This window comes from Leptosomus discolor, chromosome 5, assembly GCF_034619465.1.
Source record: "Leptosomus discolor isolate bLepDis1 chromosome 5, bLepDis1.hap2, whole genome shotgun sequence".
In the NCBI taxonomy this organism is placed as follows: domain Eukaryota; kingdom Metazoa; phylum Chordata; class Aves; order Leptosomiformes; family Leptosomidae; genus Leptosomus; species Leptosomus discolor.
Genome location: NC_141395.1, coordinates 36,364,505 through 36,385,956, shown reverse-complemented (window position 1 = coordinate 36,385,956; position 21,452 = coordinate 36,364,505). Strand labels below are relative to the sequence as shown.

The window sequence follows — 21,452 nt, the reverse complement described above, 5'->3', positions numbered from 1 at the left end:
TATTTATTTGTATATTTGCTAAGCTGGACATGCATAGCAAGCATAAACCAGTGTTGGCTTCAATTGTACCACTGTTCTGTTATTTAATACTAGACAGACACATGAAGATGTGAACAGGAATGATTTTATCCAGCAAAAGGTGGAGTAGGGCTCTGTTGTCACACGTATGAAAAACATTGTTAGTATTGGTAATACTTTTTATTAAAGCTAGAAAAAAGAAATGGGTTTTAACTCATAATTCTTTCATGATTCTGGGCTTTTTGTGCTTTGTATGGCCGAAAGCCATTTTCTCTACTCATAAATGTAATCTGTTTGGGTGGTTTTTTTATGCCCTTAATGCAGAGCTACAGCGTATGCACATGTATGTAGGTAGTACAGTTCACAAGCATATTAATTCATGCAAATGCCTCAAACATTTTACATCAGTGCAGGTACAGTTAGGTTCCCTTGTAGCTGGTGAAATGAAAATTCATTGTTTGGAAAGATATTCTTTTTGCATCTGGAACAAATGTATTACAAGGGTTTTGGCTGTATTCTGTAGTTCAGCCTTCCATCAGGTTTTGTTATAAATGAATGCTTGTACCTCTGCTAAGTAGGCATGTAATTCCAAATGTACATAGTGATTTAGCTGTTCATAATAGTTTGCTCTTTGTTAAAAAAAGGTGTCAGTAGCTTTGTGGTTTGTTCTAAACCTCATAAAAAAAGATTCTTACAAACCAGCATGTAATATTTGCTCCGTTTTTTGTGATTATAGACGTGTTTTTGTTTTAAACATAGCGTAGAGCTCTCCTGATATTCCCGAAGCACGGGTACTGCCTCCAGATTTCTCTAATGTCTTTGTACAATTTCAGAATGTCTCTAGAAGTTCAACCAGTTTGATACACTTGAAAACCTGAATGCAGAGCTCAATGTTACACTTGTTTTTTGTAGTGATCAGAAGCAGATCTATATTGGTGATGACAATCCCTTGACACTAATTGTCAGCACTCAGAATCAAGGGGAAGGAGCCTATGAAGCAGAACTCTTTGTCATTGTTCCACCTCAAGCAGATTTCATTGGTGTTGTTCGTAACAACGAGGTAAAACTCCTAGTATCTTTCTTCTTTGAGTAGTGGTATTTCAGGTGCTGCTGTGGAAGTCTGTGGGAGAGGGTGCATTGGTGGTGTTTTTATGCTTCAATCTTAAAGCAAAGCACCGAAAAAATGATGAGGTTCCTCTAAGCTCCAAGGCTATAAAACTAGAACCAGCCAGCCAGGTGTTAGTCTGCTGCTAGTAACAAAGGAGCATCATCTGTGTGATGGCCCTTGACACACAGAGTTTATCTGCTACAAGTCTTAAGTTGAACAGTGCTTTTGTTAATTTATTTAAATTTAGGCTTAGCCTGTCATATGCTAGGTAGAGCTGGCACCTGTGAGGCAAAAAGTGATGCTGGGTATTACTATTCTCTTCCACCCAAGTATGTAGAAAGTCTTGGGTGTCAGTTATCCTGACTACACAGAATATTAAAATTTATTTCCTGGCTTTCCCTTGTATTATAAAATGCATGTATAACTTTGAAGACATGTGGGTGTACTCCAAATTCTGTTTTGGCCCCTTATAGCTATATATAAGTAATATACTTTCAGATTTTCTTCATCCTTGTTTTTACTCAGTATAATCTATGATCAATCAATATATCTCTAAAGTTGCAGAATGTTAAGGGGAAAACTATTTTTGTCCTGTATCAAAGGATTCCAACTTTGATACCACATCCTTCATGTATGTTGGACCATACCTTGGTTTGGTTCTCCAGTTTGCCTCTGCTAGTCTAGAGCTTTGTGATGTGGCTTTATCCAAAATCGGATAGCTCCTCTAAGACCTCTTTTTGAGTAAGCTACTAAGTATTCATGTTATTTTGCTTTCCAATCTTTATTTTCCTATGGAGAGTTTGCCCAATTGCCAGTTTCTTCACATAGGTTTTAAAGAATCACATGGAGAAATGCATTAGGTCACAAAAATCATCAGTGCTACCCAATATAGGCGTATTGAATTTGTCTTTTTATAACCTTGGAAAGAGCATCTATCTCATACCAAAAATGTCTCCGTGGAGACATTCATACTCAGATTTTATTTAATTTCAGTGCTTGACTGTGTTAGGACTGAGAAATTGTATTAAAATTAATGCAGCATATCTAGAACTTTTCTCCAGACATTCACCCAGGTGTCCAGGTGCGAAGAATGACATTCCTTAATACTTCCTTCTGGTTTATTGCAGGCTTTAGCAAGACTGTCATGTGCATTTAAAACAGAGAACCAAACTCGCATGGTAGTTTGTGACCTGGGAAATCCCATGAAGGCAGGAACTAAGGTAAGGTTTGGTCCAACAGGTGTCTGATAGCTCAAACAGGAGTGCAGTTGGCATTTTTCTTAATCACAGTAGATTTTGGGCTGGATGTTTACTCACACGAATTTAAGATTAGATCTAGCTGACATTTAGCTGCCCCCATGTTTGGTTAGTTCTGTGGTACTTGGCTTCAACTTGTCAGCTAAAATAAAGGCTGAAAGGAGTGTTCTTGAGTGTTATGATGCAACTGAAAAGGAGTAGTTCATTAAACAATGGAATTAATGAACTCTGGTCCCTTATGAGTTTGTCTTTAGATTCATCTGATACATATTTTTAGTATACAATAGAGCTAGATCACGACACACCTTTCTTTTAGTGGAAACCTAAGAGTGCTTCTCTCTTCCGCCTACTTTTGTGATGTCAGAGTTTTGTGTAGTTGAGACATCTGCAAATCCTCCAAATGTAGCTGAAATTGGAAGAATTAAAGAACTATTAGTGGGACCTGGTGAATATTAAGATGATATGACATAATAAGTCTTATTTTCTGAGGAAATAAAGTGAAAGTCAGTCACAGTTTGGTGCTTTTCTTCCAAGAAACATTTTGTATAGAAGAATAAATGCTATTTCGAAGTCTTTCAAAGTATATCAAGCTGAACTGTACAGCTGTTGAAGCAACTATCATGCACTGACTTAGAGCAAACCTTGGGAACTGCATTTAGAATCATTGAAGCGTGCCCTGTTCTTTTGACTGAAGTACTTTTCACAACACATAGGGAGGCTCAGTTATGTGTAAAAATGGCTGAAGCAAGGGGGGTGAGCATGATGTAAACTACATTTCTATTTTGTAGCAGTAATGCATCGGCTGAAATCTACAGAGAGTACGGTACACTTCTAGTCTTGATGAACTGGACAAGTTTTATTTGCCAGTTCTCCGTGTGTGTTCCCTTATGCCCACAAGCCTCAAGCAATTTTGTTGTAGTATAATAGTATTAAGAAGCTTTTATTGCATATTTTGTTGTGCTTCCACTGAACCACAGTGATTCTTTTCTAAAGCTATTAGCTGGCCTGCGTTTCAGCGTGCACCAGCAGTCTGAAATGGATACCTCTGTGAAGTTTGACTTGCAGATCCGAAGGTATGGAAATCTATGATTATGTACCTCACCTGGCACATAATATGCTAAGTAGCATATGAACTAAGCAGTTAGTTTCACTCTGAACTAATTCTCTGGTCTTTGCCTTGTTTAAAAAATAAACTCACCTTTTTAATGAATTGTGTTTTCTAAAATAGAGAAAAAAAGTAAGAAAATGCAGTTTTCTGTTCGAATGCAGTTTCTTTTGCTTACAGCTTTTAAACAGGCTGTGGCGTGAGTGAAATACTAATAATGTGGAACAAAACCATTTAAAGTGTTTCAAGAAAAACTTTATAATTTCGTATCTGTGTACCATTGTGATCTAATGAGACTTGTGTAGTGCCAGAGAATGACTTGTGTCTTTGGGTTTCTAGCCCTGTTTTAAAACTGATGTTTGAACTCTGAATTCCTTCTGATGTAAAGCCAGAATTTCAAATTTAATGTATTTTGAGCATGAGGGGTATAAGCCTTTAAGAAAAGGCAATGCATGTGATGGTTTGAGCAGAAGCAATGTGCAGGGAACCATTTTAAGTGTTTTACAGTAACCAGCGTAAGACAGTCTAAAAATGAAATAGAACAAACCAGTAATGTTAATTATAAGATGAGCACGCTGCTTTCATATAAATATGATATATAAATCTGAATGTATACCTACTGGAGTTGATACTTAAGATTTGGAGATGTGGTCAATAGGAATCTCTTTACCTAATACAGTTTTATGTTGCTTAATGGACAGTATGAACACAGCTGCTCTTTTTTCCCCATGGTGGACCAAAAGCGCTTTTTTTTTTTGCCATTTAAGAGCTTCATTTTTTTTTCATGTAGTGAATAAATTTTTCTCATCCACATATGCATTTTTTGTCTACAAGAGTTAAATAAATTTAAACCTCATTCTATTTTAATAGTACAGTGGTTTGCAAACTGATCAAAGGCCTTGGCAGCATTAAATATCTCTTTGATGTTGCATTACTGTCTGCTCAATTTTTTCCCCTCTTCTCAATCAGCTGGTAAGCTGTGCCAGTGGCATGTGACTCCAATTCTTTGCAGAAAGTGATCTTCCCTGGGGTGTCTGTCATCTTCTTTAGGCTAACAGCGGTCACTAACTACCTTTCGCTGGGAGAAAAAACAGTCAGTGAGTTTGCTTAAGTCATGCTTCTCTTCTGATGGAAGAGAAAGGAAGTTCCTGTAACACTTTCACCTTTTATGGAAGGAATTTTCTTACATGACTTACAAATGCAAGAAGAGTGATGCAATCAAACATGGGAATCACGGTTCCTAGTGACAGGCATTATCAAGGTGTTATCTTGAAGAGGTTTTAAAGATCACATTAGTTGTCTTAAACTCACAAAGCTAGATTTCCGAAGCTGGCACAATTACTAGCAGAGTAACTCTAGTCTCTGAAAGAATGAGGTATTTACAGATCAGGAAGAAAATACTGTTGCATGTATTTTTTCTTGCAGAAGCAGTGAAGAATAATTGGAGGATTTAAGATCTTTCTAACAGAAATTGTTTGGTTAGGTAGATAGAAAAATCAGGTGTGTCTAAGGAGATCAGGATTCTGTTTCCCAGCTCCACTTTGAGGGGAATAGGAGTGTTCTCTGTATTTCTTGGTTTACGAAGGAAGTCCAAAGCAATTTTATGTACGAATGACTCTACATGCCTTAATATCTGTTCATCTCTTGGTGTATCTGAAGTGTAGGGATTGGACGTTAACTGTATTTATTTACTGGTTTAAACACTGTGAAGAGAGGTAGGCAGAAGTATTCCTAGCATACTTTTCTGCCCTGGGACTAGTTAACAAGTCCCTGAGCAAAACAGATGTCCTGAAGTGGAACTTAAGGCTCTGCTAGTGATATAGTTGATGTTATCCCACAGCACCGGCATTTGAATTTTCTTACATGCGGCAGCTAAGGAACACAGTGAGCATTAGCTTTGTGTCCTTTATCGAATTCTCCCTGCTGAAGGACCTCCAAACCGCACTGAGGGTGGGACTGTCATGCATTTATGTGAGAACTTGCTGGAATCTGCTCCTTAGATTTTAGTAAAGGTGCTTTCCTACAGGGGCTCAGGAGTCATGTTATGATGTTACATACATTATTTTAAGGTTTTCGGGTTTTTTAAATACTTAGCTTATTTCATCTAAGAAATTAACTTTATTTTCTCTGCAGTTCCAACCTGTATGACAATCTAAGTCCAGTAGCATTCTATCAGGCTGACCTTGCTATTTCAGCAGCTGTTGAAATTAGAGGGTAAGCACTGATATTATTTTAATAAATATCTTTCTCAAATCAGCTTTGTGTGTTTGCTTCTTTATATTCAATGAACTTTCTTTCAGGTTTGCATAAGTTTTCAGGAAGCCTTAGGAAATTTTTAATCACAAAGAAAATATCACAGAATGGCAGGGGTTGGAAGGGACCTCTGGAGATCATCTAGTCCAACGCCCCTGCTAAAGCAGGTGCACCTACAGAAGGTCACACAGGACCACATTCAGGCAGGTGTTGAATATCTCCAGAGAAGGAGACTCCACAACCTCCTTGCGCAGCCTGTTCTAGTGCTCTGTCATTTTTAATGTAAATGTCACTGTTTGAGGCTGGGCCGGCCACTAACGAATGACAGACGCTCTCTACTAACCCCTCTCCCCTCCCAAAAGGGAAAAGGAAAGAGAACAAGCGAGAGAGACTTTACAGTTTGGAAAAGAAAACTAAAGCAGCTTTAATGAAACAGTAACAATAAAAGAAAAGATAATAATAAGAATAAGGAAATAATGAAATATATACAGTATGTACAAATATATACAAAACCAATACTGAACCAAACTACCCCCACTCTGGTGACAATACGTCACCACCACACCGCAGGGCTGACACTGGGGCAGTCCCAGGCTGGACTCAACAGCAGGCAGGGACGGGATGCAGGAGCTGGACTCAGGCACTGGATTCAGAGATGCACGGGTCGGGATTGATGACAGAAGAACAGACAGAGTCCTCCTCAGATGTCGGCCATCGAAGAAGAGACGAAGAGAGCGAGACCCTCGCGATCCCTCAGCTTTATACTGAATATGACGTATATGGGATGGAATACTCTGTTGGTCAGGTTTGGGTCACCTGTCCAGTTCACTCCTCCCTGTAGGTGCGACCCTTTTGACTCCCAGCACCCCAACATGGAGTACAAGATTTAGCAGTGACCTTGGTCGCTATAAGAACAAGTATAAGCAAGGGCCTCTGCATACCATTCCTTGGTACGAACTATAAACACCAGGCCTTATCACTGCTAGGAGCAGTCACTGTCTGGAAAAACAGGCTGCTGTTTCAGAAAATGCCGTTAGAGGAGACTTAACTGAAAAGTAAAAAAACAGAATTAGTTCTGATTTAGCCCAAACCAGTACAGTAAAGAAGTTTTTTTTCTCACGTTCAGGTTAAACTTGCTGTGCCCCAGTTTGTGCCCATGGCCTCTTGTCCTGTCGCTGGGCACCATTGAGAAGAGCCTGGCCCCAGCCCCTTGACACCCGCCCTTTAGATATTTATAAGCATTTATAAGGTCCCCTCTCAGCCTTCTCTTCTCTGTGCTAAATATGGTTCTCTCTAGCCACCCCTTGGACTTTCAGATCTTAAATAACTGAATAATTATGAAATTAATTCCAAAAAGGAATGTTGTGCCTCTGTTACTGTAATTTTTTTAAGATTAAAGACAAAAAAATAAATGGCTACTCATTTTTACAGTTGCACACGTTTCTCCAGGTCACTTTCCTCCTCCACAAACTGACTGGGTTTTCATGCAAAAGCCCGTGAAACCTTTTATAAAACCAAAGCTGAAAATCCTATTGAAGATAAGTTTGCAATGTCCTCACCTTCTTCAGTCTTAAGCATAGTATTAATATTGTAATGACTCCATTACTTCCATTACTTCTGCTTACCAGAAATCTATACAAGCTGTACAGTCCTCTTGCTTAGCCAGTTAACTCTGATTCCCAACTCACAATTTTTTAAAATTTCCACTACATTCATTATCGTGATCTAATTTTGTTCATATCTGAGAGGTGGGGGAATGGCACAACTGAAAAGCATTATTGCTAGCTTCACTCTTCTGAGTGCATGCTGAATGATTCTTATGACTGTACTGATAAGTCTTTCTACATCAATAATTCTCATTATTGAAGTATTTCACACTTTGTATTTTTTGGATGACATGTATGTATCTTAATTCTATTAATGGTTTATTGGATGTTGCAGGATGAATCCAGTTTAGGACAGGAAAATAATGTTTCTAATTATAGGATTCCTCTTTTCATGTAGAGAAGAAAACTGAATATTTACTATACAAGCCACTCAACCTCTATTCCTTCTGTTTTTATATACCGAGGATGAAAAATTGGAGATTGTATTTTAAGCATGTTGATTTTTTTTGAGATGTTTTAGAGAATTACATTTACTGTTTCATACTTTATAATACAGACTTGTTTGCTCCACTGTTTAGTGTGTCGTCCCCTGATCACATATTCCTTCCTATTGCAAACTGGCAGCCGAAGGAGAATCCAGAAACAGAAGATGATATTGGGCCTCTAGTTCAGCATATCTATGAGGTATGCAACTACTACTAATTTCAGTTGCACAGTTCTGTGATGAATGAAAAGAAATCATGTGGTGTAGCTTTTCTCTGGAGTAAATGATGATTTTTTTTTTCTTAATTTTGTTCTTGCATGGAAACAAAGATTTATTTTATTTTTTAATGCTGGGTCAATAATTGGTATCTGCAAAAAGGGTTAGAATGCCTGCAATTAGAGTAACAGGAGTGGCTAAATAAAAAAGGCTATTTTTTTACAGTGTTACACATGTTTTATTTTCTAACACTTTGAAATCTAGATAAAACATTTGAAGTAACTTGAACTCGGAAAATGACTCATGGCTGTACATTATTCAGTATCCTCCTTTGTATTCCAACTGTTCTGAATCATTATTGTTAAGTCTTCTGCCTTGACAAACTTCTAAGTATTTAAAATTTCCTTAAAAGAATGATCACAGCTTTAATCTAGACTGTTTGATTAAACAATTAAATTACTGAGAAAGCTATGTGAATAAAAATAGTTAAAAGTTGTTCTAGAACTTAAGAGACTATTTATCTAACGGAACTCATGGGTGGATATATCTGTGCTCAGAGTGTCTTGGCTGAGACATGTAGAGTGGCTGTGATTGATGCAATAGACTACAAAAAAACCCCCATTTTTTAAAGGAAAAAAATTGCGTATCTTCAAGGCAAAACCCCTAATGCCATATAGCTTTTCTTCAAAGTAATTTTTATCAAACTACAGAAGTAATTTTAAGTTTTGCCTGTTGGGGGACTGAAGTTTAGCTACCATCTAGGTGAAGTTGTGGATGCTATTGCCGTAAGTGGTGGTGGGTAGGGGTAGTGGCAGTATCATTCATAGCTCAACTATAAAGTAACAACTATATGCACGTTAACAAAGAAGGTCGCATTGGGGTTTTTTTACATCTGTTAACTCTACTTTCATAATCAGCTGAGAAACAACGGTCCAAGTGCATTCAGCAAAGTGATGATGACTTTGCAGTGGCCTTACAAATATAAAAACTACACGCTGTTGTATATTGTTCAGTATGAAATCGATGGTCCCATGAACTGCACTTCTGATATGGAAATCAATCCATTGAAAATTAAGGTAAGCAGGACTTTCCTTATAGTTTGAGCGGTATGAAGTATGTTTGTTTCTTTTGGAAAAACACTCAAAATACCAGATCCCTGAGAATATCTAACACTGAGGTAAGTTTTCATCTGTTGCTTGAGGAACAACACTGCACTGTTTGATAGTACTTGTCAATGTATATAACAGATGGGATAAAAGTTAGACAATAGATTGTCAAACCAGAGATAAATTTGTCTTGTTTCTATTCTTTTGTGTGTGTGTTTTTTCCTTTTTTTCTTCTTTTTTTTGAAGACTGCACTGTGTTAAGTCCAAAGCAATGAATTATATTCAATGTGGTCATGAACAAAAACATTCCAGATGCTTCTGGGCTGTTCATGTACGTTTTCTGGGTCTTATTTCTTGGAAGAAAATGGCAATATTTTTCCTATTACTAGCTTATTTACCTAGGCCCTCATCCAAATGCCACAAAGATCAATAGGGTTTTTTCGGTGGAGCTTAGGAGTATGCTATCACTGTCAGCAAAACATGCAGTTTGCAGAGCACAGAGCAGAATAAACTCCTTTTTCCTAGGCTGGACAAGACAAAGAAACACCAGATAAAAACCAGCAAGTTTGAGAGTAGAGAGCTGAATTCTAAGACAATTTAGAACAAGTAGTAAAAATCAGTATATTCTAGAAGAATCTAAGCAAACACATGTATAAAAAGACTAAGGAAAGATATTCAGTGTATAGAACAACAAAGAATACTCGCATATCTTTGATAATCAGAAAGCAACATTAATGAATATATCAATAAAAATTTCCTGTGCTTTAGCTATACCCTTTGTAAGAATGTATATTTTACAACTCTCTTGTAAGTTTTCTCACATAAATTTGTTATATAGAGGACAAGTAGCATGCGTCTGCCTAGTCCCATATGTCAATTTGCAATTTTACATTGGGAATTTCTAAGAGATTAATGAAATAATTTATTAAACCTACTGTATACTTTTTCAAGCCCTTCCTAAAGAAGTTTTTGTGTATGTCTGGGCATGTGTACACATGTACTGTGGTATATGGTACATCACTTCCATACTAGTGCTATTTTTTCAGAGTTAAAAACTGAAATTTTGAGAAAAAAACTTTAATAAAAGATTGCAAAATTGAATTATTTGTTGCAGTCTTAAGAGTATTTTTTTCGATACATGAAAAAGTTTTGAGTTGAAGAAGAATTAAGATACTCAAGAATCTGCATTAGTTCTTATTAGAAATTTGCATCAGTGATGTAGAAAAGGCAGGAGTAACACTTTAAGTACAGATGTAGGTAAAGCTAGGTTCTGAAGAATAGCTAGGATAGAGAGAAACCTGATCAGTTATATATTTTCTTAACCTTAACTTTGAAGTCTGCAAATAACTAAATGTAAGAATTATTTATTATTTCGGTTTCTTGGGTGTATCCTAGATTTCTGCTTCTAAAGATGATGATAAGAATGAAACACTTAGCAGGGAAGATAATCACGATCATCATATCAGTCGAAGGGATATAACTGCCATTGAAGGAGATGTGCATACTTTGGTAAGCTATCAGCATTGATATATTAATATTTTTTTGCATTTTTTTAAATGGAGATGAAGATGAAAGCTCCATGAGATGAAGAATTGTTTCAGAAAATCCATGTTCTGTATTTAAACAGTTAACAGACAAAAAAGTCAGATGCTCTGGAGCTGGTTTTTCTGGTTGGTTGGTTTTTTTTTGGTTTGTTGTGGTTTGGGGTTTTTGGTGTGTGTTGGGGTTTTTTTGTTTTGTAGTGTGTTGGTTTGGTTTTTTTCTTTTTCCAATACGCATCACTTTTCCTCAGGGTAGTCAGCCAGTGAGGCATAAGCCTACAGTTTTGAGCTGTCATGTTTTAAGTCCTTAAAAGTAAAGGTCAAGTTGGGCATTTCATTCAGTGTCAGTCTTCTATATTGTGCTGGTTTCTGAATCTGAAAATCAGTACTTCATACAAGGAAGGCTGGTAAAATAGGATAACTGAGAGGAAGCAGGTGAGTGCTGTAGTCATCATCTTTGTTACAAATTACAGTCCATGTCACACGTGTTTCTGAGCTGATCAGTGGATGTTCTGCAATCAGACACATGGAGGACCTGTCCTTTCTAAACAAGATTGGAAATAATCTGTAGTATGAAGAAAATGCATTACCTTATCACTGTCTCTCTAACTGCGCTTGCAGACATGAACCTATCCCTGCTTTGGGCAAGGCAGGACAGGCAGGCGGCAAAGAGAAAGGCTTGGGAGTTCAGGCTGGACCAATGGGACTAAGAGAGTACAACCCTGATTCCAGAAATGTTTAGGCTTTGGAGAGGACAAAAAAAGGGCTAAGCAAAGAAAGTGGAAATAGGAATTAAGTTCTTATTATATGGTGAGAAAAGTTTGGTGTTTTTTTTTTTTAGATATAAACTCAAAATATTATTTAGTATTTATAAATGCAGTTCGGAAGTTTTGCTTTGGTTTTTTTTAAGGGCTTGGGTTTTGCCAGATCTTCCCAATGCCTTTGTAGGCACTAATATCCAGTATTCATAATAATTTCACTGAGTTGTTCTTACACTGGCAGATGCACCTACACTGTACAGTGCTTTTATCTATAGTACAGCTGAAATCACAATTGTAAAATGAAGCCTTATTTTTGCTTTGCCTCCTCCAGAAATACTGGTGGTTCAGCACCAATATTATCTGATGGATTTTAATGGGAATGTGGTTGAGAAAGGCCAGTTGAACTTCTGTAGTCCTAAATATGACTTATAGATTAGGTCAGTCAGTCAAGTTTGAAGCCTTCGGTTGAACGCAACAAAGCGTATTTTGTTGGCACCAAGTGCAGTTAATTGCCATGAGTTTTCCTATCAAAAAACGTGTGGAGGATGGTCATATGAATTGACCAGAAACCGCCCACCCACCCTCCGATATTTTTTCCTACGTATGTAGATGAAGTACATACCTTAGAGCTACTGCCAGCTGTTTCACCTTTGGGATCCAAGCGGCTCACATAGTATTTTTCTTAATGCAAACTTAGAGGACACTATAAGTAATTATTCAATATTGGGGGTTATTTAATATATTTGAATATGGTGCTTTGCCAGGAAAAGAGGACAATAAAGTATGTATATGGGTAAAGTAATGCCATTAATGACTTTTCAAATATTTTCATATTTGGAATATCCTTCCTATTTTCATATGCAGGGCTGTGGAAATGCTGATTGTTTAAAGATAGTCTGTCAAGTTGGCCACCTGGACAGGGGAAAGAGTGCGATTTTGTATTTAAAATCACGCCTTTGGACCCAAACTTTCATGAATGTGAGTGACTGTGAATATTCTGTCCCTGCTTCTGAAAAACAAAAAGTGATTTTTTTGTATCCCTATGCAATACTAATTTTATTTTTTCTTACACAGAAAGAAAATCAGAATCACTCCTATTCTCTCAAATCATCTGCTGCTTTCAATGTTATAGAGTTCCCTTATAAGAACCTTTCCTTTGAAGATATTCACAATTCTACAGTTGTAAGTCATTTATATCCAGCTTGAGTTACCATAAATAATTACTTCAAAAAATATGAAACCAATGATTTTTGAGTAGCTTTTTTGTGGCTTGATATAATTGTAATTTTATCAAATATTTGATTCATATTTTGGTTATACATGTACAATCGAGGGTAAAACAAAAATTTATGTCTTAAAGCTAGAGTTAACAATATTTGTAGCTTTAAAAGCTTAACTGAAAAATACTAAAATGGTGGTGAGCAGTCCTAAAGTTCTTGTTAATGCCATTATTGTTAGAGAAATATTTTACTTGAAAATTATCTTCTACTGTAGTAGCACTTAAGAGTTTGAATAATGGAACTTTGTTATATTTTATGAAGTACTATGTGAATGTGGAACAAAAAGACCATCTGTGCCCTAGAGGGCTTCAGAGAGAAAGGAGACAGGGTGCAAACAGAAAGGAAGATATAGGCCATTTGTTTGGGCAGCCAAATGAAAAGGTTTTGGTAGGCACTGTAGTATAGAAGATCTTAAGAAAGGGGTTGAAAAAGCTTGTGATTGATTCTAATGCCTATTATTAACTGTTTTTTCTCTTGTAAGCCTTGTGGAGTTGATTTTAGTTTCAAGAAATACTGCCTTTTAAGAAAAAAAAAAAAAAAAGGAAAGCACTTAATTATTTTTCTTTAATTCCCAAATATTTTGAGACTTCTACAGTTTTACTGAAAATCATTAAGCATTACAGAATACGTGTTGTCATGGTATCACTGACTGCAAAAAAACAAGCCCAAACCCAAAATAACCCTGAAACCCATTTGTATTTAATTTTAAAATCCTATTAAATTTGGGTCAGTGAAGTCTTTATGTCACTATTAATCTATAGCTGTTTACTCACACTGGAGAGAAAAAGTAATTTATGCTGGGTTATTTTTAAACACTATAGAATAAAGACATACAAGACTTAAACTGCATGAATGAACTCGGCATGTCACTGCTGTGCAAAGTGTGATTTATTGTGGTTTTTCTCCTAGGTTACTACAAATATTACATGGGGCATTCAACCACAGCCTATGCCTGTGCCAGTGTGGGTTATAATTTTGGCTGTCCTAGCAGGATTATTGCTCTTGGCTGTTCTAGTGTTTGTTATGTACAGAGTAAGTACTGTAATGGTGTGGGGGTTTTTTGGGTTTTTTTGGTTTTTTTCCCCTACTAGTGATGTATTACTTCAAATAGTACCAGCAGCTTGCAGAATACCTTGGTCCTCTAATCATCTGAATCAGTTAGGTTTTTGGATATCTTTACTTTTCAGCTTTGTCAGGAAGAAGTTCAATAAAAGAGGATGTCTGTGATTGTGCTGAATTACTCAGTTTAATTTTTCAGCTGATACTTATTGGCTTTGGAGGTCAAAAATAAGGAAAAAGTTTTGAGTTGAAGGGGAAAAAAAAATCTAACAACTAGTAAGATCTGATGAAGAAGGAAGGAGAAAGAGAAAGGATGTATGTTTTGAAAATCATGATGCAATTTCTTTATTGTTCTCTGAATCACAGATGGGCTTTTTCAAACGTGTGAGACCACCTCAGGAAGAGCAAGAAAGAGAACAGCTGCAACCGCATGAGAATGGAGAAGGCACATCAGAAACTTAAGCAGAGTTTTATCTTTAAGACATTCTGAAATTTGAAAATGCCTACATCTTGGTTACAAATATTGGTTTCCCCATTAAGGAAAAACACTTGTGACTGCAAAGCTGCTGGTCTGAGAAGTTATCAGCATGTACAAATAAGAGCAATATATTTAAATCCTCCTTTTGATATTAATTATGTTCATACATGTGACTAACACATTTGCACTGATTTGTGTGTGAAAAAAAAGTAATGTGTAGTGCTATGATTTTGCTTATTGGGATGTAGGAGGCATATTTTTTGATTCATGGACTGACCAACTTTACATGAATTGCTACACAGATTCTGTGTTTGCTCTTGAAGCCAACAGCTTCCATAAATACTTGCTGGATTACATGTTTAGTTTCGATTCATTCTTTGTTAGAGTACACTACATTTTATTTCCGAGCACAAAAAATACTTAACAAAAGTGAAGAAAATTGTTTGACCCATTAATTCTGCTGATGATTTTCCTCCTGCTCAAAAAGAGATTATTCAGTGGAATCATCCAAATCTGATACCTATTCTGCATGCCTGTTACCCTTCCTACTCAGTCATCTGCCTTGTGGTTTCCCTCTAGACTGTTCCCCAGGTCCTAGGGCTCTTACTGTAGGGATTGAGCCTACAGAAACAGAAGTGAGTGGTAGAAAGCTGGAGATGATGTGCTTTCTATGGGACCTAGCAAAAAGATTCAGGGCAAGACCCGAAGACTCTGCTGTATATTTCCATGGAGCAGGATCCAGGTGTTCCACAGAATTCCTGGCAGCATGGATCCATTCAGGTACTGCCAGGGATAAGATGTTGGACATGCCAACAGACATGTCTGATGAGAAAACCCATAGCCTTTATGTTCACAGGTCAAACCTGCACAGGGTTTGCAGATAAGTCTGTATATTCCTCGGGTTGAATTTCAGTTTCTGGCAAAACAATGGAGGGAATACTTCCTGACACGTTACCTGATGCACTGTAAGAGAGCTGTTAATGCTCACATTCTGTGGCTGACCATGTCCAAGTGCAGCTTGGAGTATTATCGGGACTGTTTAGACTATCTGCCAGGCAAATATATATAGATTACATCAGTACTTTAGCCACACTCATGCCTGCCTCGCCACCTGCCCTGAGAGAACAGTGGGCTTGTCAAATGAAGCAGAGTATAACTGACAATGTGAAAGGGTTGGAAAAGAAAAGGTTGATTTGGCTAGTTTCATTTCATTCGTTCATTGTTTCATTCGTCATACATTTCATTGCACAAGACATTTCATTATGTTCGATACATTTCATTACCAGAAAGGACACTAAATATTTTGGTTTAGTGTTGTTTTTTAAACATACCAAAAGTTCAGTGGTTTATAGCCATGGGTTTATGTCATTCCTAGCTTACTTCCTTCAGCACTGGTGTGGTAAAATGAAGCTTCTTACACTTAAGAAAGAACACAAGAACATTGTCTACGTGCATTTCAGTAGACAAGTAACTGCAAATTAGGAGGTTGTTTGGCTTGCAACCACATGTACCTGTGTTGCATAAATCTTAGAGTGGACATACTTTAAAAAAAGTACATTAAAAAGGTGTCTTATATGAGATTCGTTTATTCTTTGTTCCGAAAAGTGGGTAAGTTACATTATAAACTCCCTGTATGCAGCCACATACAGAAAGGAAGACTTCTACTGTAATTATACCAGTGAGATTTCTAAGTAGACAAGCTCTTAAAAGGACCAAAACTCAGGTTTGCTTTGGTTTTGTACCTTGGGTTTTTTTTTTTTTTTTCAAAGCTGCATCTCCCCCCTAAATACTGCAATGCCCAGTAAACCCAGAGTTATCTGAAATGAACAGTTTGATTCAACTCTCATTTCTGCATCCCTTCTGAGATTTAAAATCCACAAATGGCATTTGTTGTTAAGTCCGTTCTTACTCACTGAACCATGGTAGCATTTGAGTCATTAAGAGAGACAGCACAAAGTCTGCCGGGGCCAACGTGTATATCAGATATAGGCTTGCATAGGTAGCCATTTAAATGTGTTTGTTTTAGACAAGTTGTTTAGATATAATTAGTTTATATGAGAGGGTATAGGGCATAAGTCCGCTTTCACTGAATTTTCAAGGTCTTCAGTGTGGCCAATGTTTTATTTTTGTCTTTACTTCTAGTATTGTTACAAGTAGCATAATAAAGAATCAGGAGTCAGGCTTTGATCCTGGCCTCAAAATGTGACTTTTATAAAACACAATTTCAGTTACTTACACAGGCTTCTAGTTCGCACACTTTGTCAACTGATTATCTGTATGTAAGGAGATTGGTTTTACCCAGTCTTAATCTTAGTAGCTTAAGAGGTTTAAGAGACTGTCAGACAGATTATAGCTCTAATTCTTACATATGTGCTTTCATTACATGTACATGCCATGTCGACTTGAAATTTATTAGATTGCTTGCATGTCTAGGCGTTACAAGGAGATGAAAATAAAAAAAAAAGGTATGATCAAGATCTCTTCAGCTCACACGGAAGGGATACCGTAGCGTTATTAGTGCTAATGGCATCTTAATTTTTGTGTGGCAACGGGAAGCTCATTTTGCTGATTTTCAGGATAAAAAGGTACATTTTAGTGATACAGCTACTGTAGCTATGGAAGGTTTCTTCCATTTATTGAAGTTACGTAAAGCAAGACTTATTTAAGTAATTCTTATTTTCTTGCATTCTACTGGAGAATAAAAGCAAATAGTTGCTTCCCCATGTCCATGAATTTCCAGTTTGGTTAAAAAAACCCAACCCAGTAGCATATGTAAATGGAGTATCCAGGTTACTTAGTGAACATAGATATAACACCCCAAATTCAGTTTAAAGTAACATTTATGTTTCAGGAAGATGCTGAACAGAATGCTTTCCTGAATAGGGGTGCAGGAAACATTTGATATCACATTCTAGGTTCAGCAATAAGATTACAGACTATATATGTACTCATGTCAGTATAAATGTCATAGTGACTTAAGTCATTGATGTATTCTTATAGCAAATATTGTAGAATGATGTTAAAACTTTTAAAGAAACTTGAAAAAATATATCTAGGAATGAAAGTAATGCCCTTCAGTAAAACTTCATGTGCATAAGATGCATACTGGAAGCATTACAAAAATACAAGTACAGTAACAGAGAATTAGTCCTCTTTTGAGAGTTATGTTTCAGAAGGATATTTTTTATGAATACAAAATCAACAGCTATGTAATTATTTAGACAATGAAAACATTTTAAAAGAGCTCTATCTGTTATAATGATAGATGAAATTCTGTAAGTACTCCAGTTTGCAGTTATTGCAGCATTTTATGGTCAGTATTAAAAAGTGATTTATATTAAAAAATGCATATTATCTACTACTAGATTTCACAATATTTAGCAAGGAACCTAATTTATAGGTTTACATCTCTTTCAAGAAGCTACCAAATTGCAGAGATAGCTTTTGTTTAAGCATGACTGCGAAGTCAAATATGGGATATATGTTATCGATATACGTTGAAGTCTTTGAGGAAATGTTTGCAGATATCAGTTATCACGTTCATAATTTTATTTGTCCCATTTTTCTATTATAAATTTTGATTTACATGTTGACCTTTGATTCATATAATGCTTGTGCAAATTTTAAGAAGGTTTATTATTTACGCTCTTTCTCTGTAAAACATTTATTCCAATCAAAGGTCTTTAATATTTAGTTGTTTCTAAACTTGTGTCCCTGCTTAAATAGTTTTTAAGGTCAACTCTCATGGGTATTTTGAAAATATTTCCGCTATAACCAGCATGTTCTTGGTGATTAGAAGGATTCAAGTTGCACTTAAGATTTTTTGCAACATCCTGGTTTGCCGTTGGTTGCCCTGGCATAGGCCCTGCAGTATTTTTTCCTACACCCTCACAAATAGTCACAGAGCAGCATTACCCTGGTGAAAATCTAGTCAGTTCTTGCCTTTGGTCCAGACTAAGACCTATTCCACAGTCTAATGAAGTCACAGAAAATCTGACATTCCTTGCAATTGGCTTTGAATGTGACTCTGTGTTCAATGCTGCTGGCTGTTAATGAGGAAAAAAAAATAAATAGGATTTTATAAAAGGAAAATGGAAATCCAAAAAGTAAAAAAGTGGTGGCAGACCACAGATGAGCTTTACAGCAAAGAGATGATTTTTTTTTTGTTTGTCTGTTTCTGAGATGGGAAGAACCCATCAGTTCTCTGTTGGCAGTGGCCTCCTATCACAAACAAATCCCACAGTTTGGATCATGATTATATGCTGAGCTCTAATAACTCTTACTGACTTGAGTGGGATCTGGACTCTCTTGTACTGAATCTCTAGCGTCTGATTCCTAAGTGCAATATAACATGATCAGATCTACTTCACTGCCCATTTCTCTGTTTATTTTTGTTTGCCTAAGAAGGGATGTAGTTTGTTGACTTGCAGTGGTCAGTATTTTTAAGGACATTAACAAAAGCAGTGTGAGGTGATAAATGAATGGTATAGAAAGTTTTTGATTACCCACATTGGGTGAAACATGATTTATATTCTAAAGTGTATCCATTACTAACTCTTGAGTTATTGAGAATTGGTACAATATTTTTTTAAATCCATTCTGGAAAAATTGACTAGAGACTATACAATAATACAATATACTATACAATGTCTGTAGTGCTACTACTGTTTCGTGTGATTATGGTATTCAGTACTTCAGTCTATTCTTTTGCAGTGTGTATATTTTTTATATAACACAGGAAATCTAACCTTTCATGCAATGACGTTCTCCAAATATGCTGCATTAAGGTTGAATAACTTGACCCTTGGCTTTTGTAAAGTAAATGAAGATTTAATGTAGCATTTGAATCTACAAAAAAAAAAAAAAAACTTTTACAGGTTTAGGTGGCTTTTTCTAGTCCATGAAGGAAACCTGTATTTGATAGGATACAAGTATGTTGAAAATGTAACACTTTTTTATTTCTTTGTAATAGAAATTTTATGCCTTTGTTGTTTTTGCTCATGCATTAAATCAGTACAGCATTGTTTGTACAAGCAGAAAATTAACATACTAATGAGAGTGCTGCATTTTGGGTTTCTTAGTCATGTAGTAAATAGTTGTAACATAAATGGGAATATTTTCAGTAACTATGAACTTGTTTCAAAAGTCTTTGGTACATTTAAGGAGAACAATATACATTTGAATTCGCCTTATTTTTATTAAATTATGAATTTTGCAAAACAGTGTAGGTATTGTGGCACAGTAATTCTGTACTGATATCAAATATATAGCTATTAAGCTATGGTTTTCTTTTCAACACATTCTTTTCATCCTAATTCAAATTTGATTGAATTTATTAGGTTGTATTTTTCTATATATATATACAACTTCAAAATATTATGATTGGATGAACTGAAAAATTTAAGTATTTAGTTGATTCTGATACTTAGAATTTTGCAATAAATTACCTCCTAATTAAGAAGAATTGTTTGTTCGTTTGTTTTTTAATCCTAGGCATATTTTTTAATGTTTAATTTACCTGAAAATATTTCATAGTATATGTTTGTAACCCACAGTTATCTACTAAATACGAAAAGGTCGCATTTACACAACTTTTACATTCTCAGCTAAAGCAGCACATATTAACCTTGAGTCAAAAAATTTTGTAATGACAAGTAAGAAAGAGGTCCTAGTCACAAATTATATTCTCTCACCAGAAAACTGATTTCCTACAAAAATTTTTGTATACCAAAAAATAAATATTTCAGATTTTATATCTGCCATGTCACTGTAGAAAATGGCAAATTCTTGTCCTTTTTTTAGGAAAATTCTCAGAGAGGTGGTGTTTCTTTTTGTGTTGTATTATTAGACTCATTTTGTCTTTCTGATTAACAAACATACTCATCTTTGTGAGTGGGGTGACAGTAAATATTTTGTGTCACAATAAAGGCATACACGTTTATTTTGCATTGCTAGAACACTTATTTAGAAATAAATGTTGGTGCTTGTTGAACCCTTTAGAAAAACTCCCTGGATTGATAGTAGAGAATTTGTTAACTTAAAGAAAACAATAAAAAAGGACACTGAAAAGATAAAAACCTGATAAATTTGTGGTTTAATTAACAGCTTCCAGTGACATCACAGTAGCTACACCTAATGTGCATAAGAAACATCACAGCAGTAGTCAAAACATGCCTCTTGCCATTTTTTCAGTACACACTGCAGCCAGCACAGGCCTAGCTTTTGTTAAACTGATACCTTCAGTTAGTTATCAGCACAGTGATCACTACATCTGTTCGGCGGTTCCAAATTAATGCATTATTGATAAATTAGTGACAATGGCTATCTCCTTACAGCAACAAGGCAACAGAGTGGTTTTTCAAATTCTCATGTTAGGCCATAACCACCTTAAAAAAAAATGATAGTCCATGTCTTGAGTTATTTACATCAACACAACTCCACTGCCTCCACTTGAGTTACATTGCTTTCACATTGCCTAGATTTGTTTGTGACTCTTTGCATACATGGATGATATTTTGAATGCTTTTATCATTACTGGGTTTGTAAATTAATTAGTGATATGTTCTTTATTACATATTAGTACATTAATGTATTTTTAAATCGGCAGTTCAAGTAATTTTAAGAACATGGTGAAATTGAAAATAACTTTTTAAAAAAGTATTTGTATTAATATCTCATCAATATATTTTCTCATAAAGCATTAGGGTTAGTGCTGTCAGCAGCACATCTTCTAACAAAGTATTTCACAATCAATCTGTTTTACTGCATCTTTCTGATAAACCTTCTAAAAGTTTGGTGCTGAATCATTACCTCTCTTGACAGACATACAGGACATGCTAAGACTAACCTTGCAGGACACAACACAGACCTTCCAAATGTGAGAAGCAATGACAAATGACAGTAAAATACCACATTACTACTCTGTACAATTTCACGTGTGGACCATGTCTGTATTTTTTTTTCAGAGAGTTTTGCAGAATCCATCTACGCTTACATTTCTGTGTCATTTGTGTACACACTTTTCAGTCCGTGACAAAGTGTAAGATGCCATGTTGCATCCCTTCAGTGGTCAATGACCATGGTTGTAATTTGTTTGAAGTTTGAAGAATGTGTGAGCAACCTCTAAGGACTGCAAGAGTTACAGCTGGACATATTTCCTCAAGTAAATACTCAGGTAGTT

The 21,452-nt window shown here is 35.9% G+C and overlaps 1 protein-coding gene across 1 annotated transcript in view; it reads left to right on the top strand.

Moving 5' to 3' along the window:
• The window catches only part of ITGAV (integrin subunit alpha V), a 44,325-nt gene extending 30,069 nt beyond the window's left edge, over nucleotides 1-14,256 (top strand). Inside the window, exons 20-30 of the mRNA XM_086465037.1 lie at nucleotides 931-1,078; nucleotides 2,254-2,346; nucleotides 3,376-3,455; nucleotides 5,621-5,701; nucleotides 7,926-8,031; nucleotides 8,965-9,123; nucleotides 10,549-10,662; nucleotides 12,320-12,433; nucleotides 12,530-12,637; nucleotides 13,645-13,767; nucleotides 14,161-14,256. Coding sequence (XP_086321163.1) covers nucleotides 931-1,078; nucleotides 2,254-2,346; nucleotides 3,376-3,455; nucleotides 5,621-5,701; nucleotides 7,926-8,031; nucleotides 8,965-9,123; nucleotides 10,549-10,662; nucleotides 12,320-12,433; nucleotides 12,530-12,637; nucleotides 13,645-13,767; nucleotides 14,161-14,256 — 1,222 coding nt within the window. The remainder of the gene's footprint in view (nucleotides 1-930; nucleotides 1,079-2,253; nucleotides 2,347-3,375; nucleotides 3,456-5,620; nucleotides 5,702-7,925; nucleotides 8,032-8,964; nucleotides 9,124-10,548; nucleotides 10,663-12,319; nucleotides 12,434-12,529; nucleotides 12,638-13,644; nucleotides 13,768-14,160) is intronic.
• The last annotated feature ends 7,196 nt before the right edge of the window (nucleotides 14,257-21,452 follow it).